A 10,266-nucleotide genomic window follows, 5' to 3' on the forward strand; every position below is an offset into this window, starting at 1 on the left:
GCTGGTGGTTTGTCATGTCTTAGCATGACGGTATTCAAGCCATGTGAGGTTTGAAAAAAATACATATATATATATATACCTAGCCCAGGCTTGGTCTGAGTACAAACATTTGTGTTAGTTTAAACCACACGACTCCACTTGTTAACTGTTGAAAGCTAATCCAAATAAGCATCATTCTGAAGCTTAAGATTCATTAGTCTGGGTCTGAAAGAAGTCAGCTTTCATACAGACAACTCCCAACAGCACCACTTTCCTGCCTTGCCCACCATGGATGCCTCAGATCGGAGCGTGTTCAGAGTGCTGGTAAGTGCAGACAGTCTGGGGAAAGCACTGTGGACTGCTGGCTGCTCCTGTTTACCACCTGGAAGGTCAGGAAACAAATGTTTTATATTGCTAGCACAGTCATAGAATACCCATATTGGAGATATGTCTTCACTTTACAGAAATACCCTTCACCTTCAGAGTGAAGCAAATTTTAGAAAAGTTGGAGAATGGTGGGAAGGGATGAAAAGCTTGGAATTTGATGCTTCAAAAGTCATCTTGAATTCTATTATGTGGTGAAGAGTATGTGGGTTCCATGGGTAATGCTGGTCTTAGAACTGGTAACAGGTGAAAGCCAGCCTGTGAGGAAGACCAGCTTCCATGAGCATCTGTCACCAGAGACTGTTGGCCAGGTTACACCTAGGTGCATGGGCAATGGGAGGGAGTAGCCCGGGAAGAAGCCTTTGCCCTGTGTGTGCCTCTCCTGGGGCCATTCCCATCAGTGAGGGATGGACAGAGTTCTCTGAGTGTATGCAGAGCTTATGTGGCTCTCTTGGTAACTTTCTTGTTCTTATTTTTAGAGCCTGGCCTTTACATTTCAAACCACCACCATGGCTGTGTATTTCTTCTACTGTTTCTACTTGGGGCAGCTACTTGTATTTTCACCTGGGTTAAAGTTGGGAACAAGACACTGAGGAATATTGCTTTTGTTTAAAATGTGTCACTAAGCTGGTTTCGCTTCCTAGTTCTTAAGAGCAAACACATTTTTCAAGGGGGATTTTGAGATCTATTTTTAAAAATATGTTTGCATTTAATAAAAAAATACCACAAAGACAGGGCTAACCACAATGGGCACACCTTGATTTTTTTGTGGGGGGAAGAGGAAGAAGTATTCTAGGCTTAAGACCCTTGAGTTTCACTGCTTTGGGCTGTTTAGGGGAAAGCCCCATCAGTGAGTGTTTTGCTGGAAATCTCTCTCTCTCTCTCTCTCTCTCTCTCTCTCTCTCTCTCTCTCTCTCTCTCTCTCCTCCTCTCCCTCCCTCCTCCCATCCCTCCCTCTGCCCCCCTTTCACACACACATCTGCCCTTGATAAGGAATCAGTGAACAGACATTGTTCTGAAGGGCCTCATCCAGTCACTGTATTATCCCACCTATGCTGATGGAGAGAGTGGTACTCACTCAGTCTGAACTAGCAGGTGAGACTTAGGAATGAGTTAAATATGGTTCTACCTTCTTAGAACATATGTGAAGTCAGTGTTCATCAGCCTGGAGCCCAGTGGAGGGAGTGTGGAATACCAACGGCCACCCTCATTCTGTTTCTGTTGGAAATGTTGGCAGAACATAGGGAGTAAGCAGGGACAGGCATGTAGATCCTCAGACAGCCTGGAAGATCACCTGCTGGGCTGTGAGCTTTGCTAAAACGTCAAAAGGAATTTAACTAATCCTGTCTTCAAGTGTTCTGGGAAAGCATGACTTTAGGATAGAGTATTTGACAAATGAGCCGAAATATGACTGCAGTTGTCCCAGAATGAAGGCAGTGAGTTGGTGGGCATGGCTTAGGAGTATGACTTTGGAGATGTTATGAAAATTTTTTCAGTCTTAGTTCCCTCATTTAAGAAAGAAAGGAACTAAAATGGGTCAGGATGTCTCTTGATGTGTTGGTAGAACAGACAACACAATTTAGGGGATATATGGATATATTGATAAGTTTCCTTTTTTCAGTTATTGATTTTTATATATCACAGAATATGAATAGTGCTCCAAGCTTTTGATTTCATAAAAATTATTGTGTAGGCACAGGTTAAATTTCAATGCAGAGATGATTTGCATAATAATATCCAATAAGTAAAAGTGCAGATTCTAATGGGTCACCCCATTTTTAAGGCCATGTGGACTGACTGAGGTCAGGAAATACTTGAACATGCTAACTGTGAGTAATTTTCCACTTGGTGTCTTCTCCATTTTCTATGTGACATGGCAGCTATGCCACCCAGAACAAACTAGTTGGTTTGTGCTAGTTGGTTTGTGCTAATGGTTAACAAGCCTGATGAGTTGAATGCTCTTTTCAGAGATAGCAGAGTCTGTATATGAGTCACCTCCATCACGACTGCTACAGCTGTAATCTTACCCCTCCCCCATCCCTTTGATGTGCTTTCAGATCAGGGCACTGACAGAGAGGATGTTCAAACATCTTCGGAAATGGTTTGTCACTCACGTTTTTGGGCATTCGAGGCAACGAGCAAGGCTGGTCTCCAAAGATGGAAGGTGTAACATAGAGTTTGGCAATGTGGATGCACAGTCAAGGTTTATATTCTTTGTGGACATCTGGACCACTGTTCTTGACCTCAAATGGAGGTACAAAATGACCGTGTTCATCACAGCCTTCTTGGGGAGTTGGTTCCTATTCGGTCTCTTGTGGTACGTGGTAGCCTACGTTCATAAGGACCTCCCAGAGTTCTACCCACCAGACAATCGTACTCCTTGTGTGGAGAACATTAATGGCATGACCTCAGCTTTTCTGTTTTCTCTGGAGACTCAAGTAACCATAGGGTATGGATTCAGGTTTGTGACGGAACAGTGTGCCACTGCCATTTTTCTACTTATCTTCCAGTCCATTCTTGGAGTGATCATCAATTCTTTCATGTGCGGTGCCATCTTAGCCAAGATCTCTAGACCCAAAAAACGTGCCAAGACCATTACATTCAGCAAGAATGCAGTGATCAGCAAGCGTGGTGGGAAGCTCTGTCTCCTTATCCGAGTGGCTAATCTTAGGAAGAGCCTTCTGATTGGCAGTCACATATATGGCAAGCTTCTGAAGACTACCATCACTCCTGAAGGAGAGACCATTATTTTGGATCAGACCAATATCAACTTCGTAGTCGATGCTGGCAATGAGAATTTGTTCTTCATCTCCCCGCTGACAATCTACCATGTCATTGACCACAACAGTCCTTTCTTCCACATGGCAGCAGAAACGCTTCCCCAGCAGGACTTTGAGTTAGTTGTCTTTTTAGATGGCACAGTGGAATCCACCAGTGCAACCTGCCAGGTCCGCACATCATACGTCCCTGAGGAGGTGCTTTGGGGCTACCGTTTTGTCCCTATAGTATCCAAGACCAAGGAAGGGAAGTACCGAGTGGATTTCCATAACTTTGGTAAGACAGTGGAAGTAGAAACCCCTCACTGTGCCATGTGCCTTTATAATGAGAAAGATGCCAGAGCCAGGATGAAGAGAGGCTATGACAACCCTAACTTTGTCTTGTCAGAAGTTGATGAAACAGATGACACCCAAATGTAGCAGTGGCTTTTTCACTCGCAAAAAGCCTTCCGTGGACTTAATAGTTAGCTGTGTTGTGAAGCAACCAACAGTTGGGGGTGTGAATGCAGGATGAGAAACTGCGAAGTCTACCAGCTTAGTCACCCCTGAAGCTCATGGCTATGACTCTATAAGACTCATAGTTCTACAAGGCTGCAAGCATATGATGGACACATGTGACTTAAACAGGCAAGTGGAAGCTGTAGGAACTCACTTGGAATCTTCGCTATGACTGTGTGAGCTCATACAGTGTTGATGGGAACAAAGTCATCCAAGGTCTCATGGACAGGCAATGGAGATATTTCTAGAAGACTCCTGAAAGATGTTAGGAGCCTTTTATAGCTTTGGGAACTAGCCATATTTCCCATTTGATTCTATGGATTAGAAGGATGCTACTTTCATCTTAAAATAGACCTTTATCAATGGAAAATCTGTCCCCTGAGTTGGGGGAAGTGAGCCAACCATTCACGGACAATAAGAGACTGTCATATAAAGGATGACAAAGGCTCTAACCTTCTCAAAGTTTTATGTTTGAAGCCTTTATCTGAGTCTGGATCACATGTTTCAGAAGGGGTAAAGTGCCATCCAGTAACTCTGCATCTCTCTGAACCCAAGGTAAAGAGGAACAGGCAGGTCCCAACAAGCCTTGTGACTTATCCAAGTGCTATGGTCCATACAGAATTTGGCCTGAATGATCTCTCCTGTGGTACATTAAAGAGAGGCCAAGTCCATTCTCTTCATGCTAAATGAATATCCTCCTGCAAAGGGGAATGTTTGAGTTGCAAGTTTTGGTGATGAAACTGGAGAGGTGACTCAGTTTGTAAAGAGCTTGCTGTGCAAGCATGAGGGCCTGGGTTTGGACCTCCAAAGACCACATAAAAAGCCTTACTTGGTAGTATGTCCCACAACTCTAGTATTGGAGAGGTGGACAAAGGAGGATGTCTGAGGCTTACTGGCTAGTTGAATGGGCGAGGTCTGCATTCAATGAGACTGTTTAAAAAAATGTGAAGGACCTGGAAAGAAGGCTCAGTGGTTAGAAGTACTGTGGCTGTTCTTCCAGAGAACCCAGATTTGATTCCTGGCACCAACATGGTAACTCCAGTTTCAGGGCATCTGAATCTATTTTTTGGCCTCCATGGGTACCAGGTACACAGACATACATGCAAGCAAAACACCACACAAATACAATTAAAAAATAAGGTGGAGAATGACTGAGGAAGAAATCTTATGTCAACTTCTAATCTACTGATCTACACACATGCCCACACACGGGGCGGGGGGGATCTGTGGTGATATTTCTTTTAATATTTAATGGATGGGTTATAAGGCTACAAGTCTGTTAAAAAGAGTTTTTATTCCTTGTTCTTTCAAGATGCCACTGACTGTGAAAGCAGTCAGCTTGGAAGGGGGTGTGATGCTGACACTGAACAGTTCTTGTGTTTCTCTGCTCAGTGCTTGAACTGAAACTCTAGGTACGAAGGAGGAGGGAATGAGACCCAGCCTCACAGTCTGGATGCTGCTCTGTTGTCCCTGAAGGCCATGTCAACATCTTCCAAAGGGAACAATCTAGCAGGAGAATTTACTTCGAAGGAACGTTCTAATGTGAATGTCTTGCTTGCTCATTTCTCCACCTGTATTATTCTGAACGCACCTTGAAAAATAAAGTGGAATTCAAAGTTGTTCTAAAATCAGAGTATTTTCAGTATGTGATTAATAAATTTCTGAAACTGCATGAGCAAAAAGTGTCACCTATGCATTAACTGTGACAGGATGATTGAGGAAAATATTCTTGCCAACGTAGACTTTCTCCTGGAGAGGGTGAAACAGCCGGGATGGAGGCAAACTGAAAGCATTTGTTGTCTAGACTTCCTAGGAGGAAAGGAGAGAGGCTGCAGACATGCCCCTTCTGGTCCAGCTACAGCACCTCTCTCCAGCATGAATCTTGGCACAGAGAAAGACAGCTACAAACCCTTGTCAGTAGGGATAGCTTTGTTTTTCTTGAATAGGGGTTGAGTTTGTTCAGATCTATGCACACTCACACTTGTCATGGTCCTGACAAATGGAAACTGATGGGGTTAAGGTGGTACACCTTGTCAGTGGCCACAATGGGGAACGCATCTGACCCACACTGAAGGTTACTCTGTGCTTGTAAATCTTTGAATCCACAGCATGATTTGTTGATCAAGCTAAAAGAAATCAGATATGATAAGACCAGGGGAGCTGGAATTCTCTGCTGGCCCATGGACAGAAGACCTTACCACTCTGCAGTCTCTTATAAACCAGCAGGAATGGTATTCACTGAAGTCACACACTCAGAACACTCTGCTCACTGGCATTATGCTTGGGACTGCTGGAAGTGCTTAGGAGCAAGCCATTCCTTTGAGTGTTAAGGGAATTGAGCAATGCCACTCTAATTGGTATGTTTCTGGGTTGCTTCTAAATATTCCTTTATTAGAACTCAGGGACTCCTCACTTGGAGTCTCTCTTTTAATACAGATTTGCTAGACCCATTATACATATCCCACAAAGCTCTCAGGAAGTGGTGATCCGGGGCAGGCAACTCTTAGGGGTTCTCAGGAGTGCTTGGAGCTCAAATCCAGAATTGAAAACGTCGGGCACTGGAGAAAGAGTGGTAAAAGGGCACAAAGATCAGCAAGGAAAGAAAACAAATGGGAAGCCAAAGGCATGGTCAAGCCAACTCGGTTGTAGGGGAATGCCAGGGTGAAAGGTCAGCTCTTTGTTCCAGCACAGAAAGCCTTTTCCATGTAGGACCTGACCAACTTGGAACTGCTATGACTAACAGCATGTTGTCTTACTATATTTTCTGTTCATCCCGTTCAAAAGAAATTCTGAATTTCTTTAAGAAAAATTCTTTAAAAAAATCATTACAATAAAATCTTATTGTAATGATTCAGGCATTATGCTGGCTTGCCCCTGTTACCTGGCAGAATTCACTCAGGCAGTACCCTGGTCAGCCCAGGGTTCCATGGCTACCTAGTCTGCATGCAGGTGCAAAGGACCCCATTAAAACAAAGACTCCTGCCCATTTATGCTCTCTTTTCTGCTGTTCTACTGGGGCAGACTGGACTTTTCCTGTCTCCCTCTTCTCTCCTGTCCTCTTTCTGTCTCTGTGTCTCTTTACCTTATTTTCTTACCTTCCCTCAATAAAACTTTCAATATGACTCATGTCTACAGGTCTCTGCTTCCCCATCTGCCTGCCGTCTATCACCTGCCACCCCAGAACCACAATCTTCGGGGTCCCCCCACAGGACCAGGAACCGGCAGTTCCAACCAATTATTCTTTATTCCTAACACCTCTGGTACACTGTTATATTCAGAATTTTCCTTGGCGCTAATCCTGCTTGGCTTGCCCAATTTATCTCTGTTGCTATAGGGATATTGACATGGAGAGTTGGATCCCATTTGAACTTTCCTAGTCAATATTTAGAGGGAAGATTTGGGTGACTAAAGGGTAGAAAGAAGAGATGCCCCTAGTCATAATGGAGTGATCAGAGTGTCCATTTCCACCACTAAGAATATTAGGAATATACTTAGTGGGTTCATGGCAGGAAGGCTTAGGCCACACCCTTTCTGGAGGTTTTTCTTAAACCCAGAAATGAGTCTTCAACAATCCTTCTGTGACTGATGTGGAGACTCATCCCTTTCTAGAACAAACAATGGGGAAACTTCTAATGGCAAGAATGCAAATGAACCCTAAGCCCCACCCCAGGGCCGTTGCTGTCTGCCATTACAGGAAGTGTGTGTCAATCAAAGCTTGACAGGGGAGATAGAGCATTTTATTTTGGAAGCCAGAAGTTTAAGAACAATGACTGGAATTTCCTCTTTCTGTCCAGCAAGGGCTGCATGTCACTGGGGAGATAAAAGTCCAGGGGTAGGGAATAAAGGTTATCGGGAACTGCGCAACACAGAGTCATGTGGGGGGCATGCAGGAGGAGGGCTTCGGGAGGAAATCTATCTCAATGTCTGTCATTAAGTTTCCATTAAAAGAACATTCGGTTAGGAATTCAGAAATAATTTAATCTCTCCAGCCAGATGCACACAGCTGGACTCTTGGAGAGGAGCCCTGCAGAAGGGGATTTGTACACACTGGGCTAGGAGCCCTCAAGTGCCTCCAACCAGCCTACCTTTGAATGCTCAGGACCTTCGGGACACAAGCACCCTTTAGGCAGGGAGACACCCAGGTGTTTACTTGCTTTAAGGATTAAATACATCTCCCTCTTTTAACTTTCACAACAGCCTTGCGAGGTCAGTACTATTATGCTTATTGTTTACATGGGGCAGTTAAAACAAGGATCTTGCCCTGTATCAGTAGCTAGCAAAGAGCAGACTGGGAGTCAGGCCCAGTTAGTCCACCTGGATAGCCCCTGAGTTTATTACTTCATCCTCTCTGAATCCTGAGATAGACCTACAGCCCTCTGAGAAAACTCACAGGGCCATCAGGTATTGATCTGGAACCCACAGCGAATACATGACCTTTGCCTGGTTTTATACTTTGGGAGAAGTGACTCAAGGTTAGCATATGTGAAAGCCCCCGACCAGGCTTAACAAGTACTCCTAGTTTTATGTTTTTGTTTTTTCTAGGGCTCCAGGTAATATGCTTAGTGGAACTCCACAACTACTGTAGGTGTCCTGTAGATTTGTCTCACTTGTCAGTGCAAATTGTGCAACCGATTAACCGATTATCTATCTCTCTCTCTCTCTCTCTCTCTCTCTCTCTCTCTATATATATATATATATATATATATATATATAGCATACATGTATTTAACACTTATGTGCACTGAATACACATATACCCCATTGCAGTGCTAGGCCCTTGTTTTATGCTAGGCATATATATTTAAAAAGTCTGTAATATTTTAATCTGTTCTCTAAGGCAGAGACAGACAATATTTCCATTCTAACCAAGACAGAAAAGAAGTCTTGGTTATGTTTAGAGATCAGGGTCTATGTTCTCCATGACTTATATATTTCTAGCACTAATATTTTTAGCACCATCAATAATTGGTGCCTGCATTTGTCTCTTTCTTTCTTTCTTTCTTTCTTTCTTTCTTTCTTTTTTTCTTTCTTTCTTTCTTTCTCTTCTTCTTCTTCTTCTTCTTCTTCTTCTTCTTCTTCTTCTTCTTCTTCTTCTTCTTCCTGTACTGGGGTTCAAATAGTGACTTACATCCCCAGCCCTGATTGTTTTCTTTTAATAATTGTATAAAGAATTCATATGATTTTGATGTCACAGAACAGGGCTTAGAAACACATTTGCACCCCATGCCCTATGTTCTGTTCCCTCCTTGTTCTGTAGAGCTAACCACTGCTGATAGTTTTAACCTGCTGCCCTTCATTTTTGAAAGTCTTATTTGTAACTGATAAATAATAATTGTATACATTTATGGGGAACAATGATATTTTGATCCCTGTGAAAACTATAGGATGATCAAATCAAGCTACACATTGCATGTCTATCACCTTCAATATTTTATCATTTCTTTCTCCTCCCTGTCACCCGTTTTGACAGTCTATGTATTCCTGGCTGTCCTGGAACTTACTATGTTGACAAGGTTGGCCTTGAATTCACAGAGATGTGTCTGCTTCTCTCTCCCAGTGCTAGGAATAAGGCATTCGCCATGACAATCAGCTCGGTATTATGTTTTATTTGTGATGAGAACATTTCCAATTCTCTGTTTTAAATATCTTGTAATAGGCAGCATGCCATTCTTGGCATAGTCACCATGCTGGGAAGTAGGTCACTACGTGGTTTCCTTTTGGAATACATATGAATTTACACCACTTCTTTCACAGTGGGCAGCATTATGGGAACCCTGTCCTTCAGTACACTTTGTCACTTAATACCTTCTTAAGATCACTATATAGTGATACTTGCTGAGAGTACCAACATCCAAGGGACCACCCTCTCATGTATCTACATGCCACTTTGTAGTAGGTGCTAGGACCTGGTCCTGCTGTTGTGGATCCAAGAGACTCTGAATGTCTCTGTTTTGTGTCTCTGAAAGCCTGTTCCTTTTGCAGGGTGTCTGCAAGGTTTACTGTACCCACCCACCCTATGATGAAGTTGTGTGAAATAATCTATCTGGGTCTAGATGCTTTTCAAGATTCAAATGTGGGCTGGTTGGGAAGTCAGGACAGGGATCTCCAATCCTATACAGGCATGGCCTGGGAGAAGGGGATTCAATTTCCATGGTACTCTTGGTAACTACCTTTTAATTAAGTCCATGAACTGTTTAGGGCATCCACTAATGTAACATTTAATGCATGAATACATTACAATTAAAATCAATGAAATTGTTGAAATGACTAAATGTTAAAAATGAAGTATAAGAAAATGCTGAGTGAGCATTTCTTTCTGGGAAGGGAAAATAGAATGGTTTCTGAGTGTGGACTGAGGGCTGGTGGGGACAGGAGAGGAAGGAACCAGATGATGATGGGAGGCTGGAGGGAGAAAGTGTGGGGAGAGACATCTGGAACTGGGGGCCATTTGGAGGGCAGTGTGGAAACGTAGCCCAGTGGAAACTTCCTGGAATCTATGAGGGTGACCCTAGCGAGGACTCCTAGTAATAGACGATAAGGAGCCTGAACTGGTCACCTTTTGTAGCCAGAAAATTCTTCTAGTGGTGGTTTATATTGAATTGTTGACCAAGGAGCTCCTGTGAAGATC

The 10,266-nt window shown here is 43.3% G+C and overlaps 1 protein-coding gene across 1 annotated transcript; it reads left to right on the top strand.

The window, feature by feature from the left end:
* Positions 1 to 267: 267 nt before the first annotated feature.
* On the top strand, positions 268 to 3,560 carry Kcnj1 (potassium inwardly rectifying channel subfamily J member 1). Its single transcript, XM_027411768.2, has 2 exons — positions 268 to 303; positions 2,421 to 3,560. Exons 1-2 carry the CDS (start codon positions 268 to 270, stop codon positions 3,558 to 3,560), a joined length of 1,176 nt encoding a protein of 391 aa, XP_027267569.1.
* Positions 3,561 to 10,266: the final 6,706 nt, after the last annotated feature.

This window comes from Cricetulus griseus, chromosome 4 (genome assembly GCF_003668045.3).
Source record: "Cricetulus griseus strain 17A/GY chromosome 4, alternate assembly CriGri-PICRH-1.0, whole genome shotgun sequence".
Taxonomy (NCBI): Eukaryota; Metazoa; Chordata; class Mammalia; order Rodentia; family Cricetidae; genus Cricetulus; species Cricetulus griseus.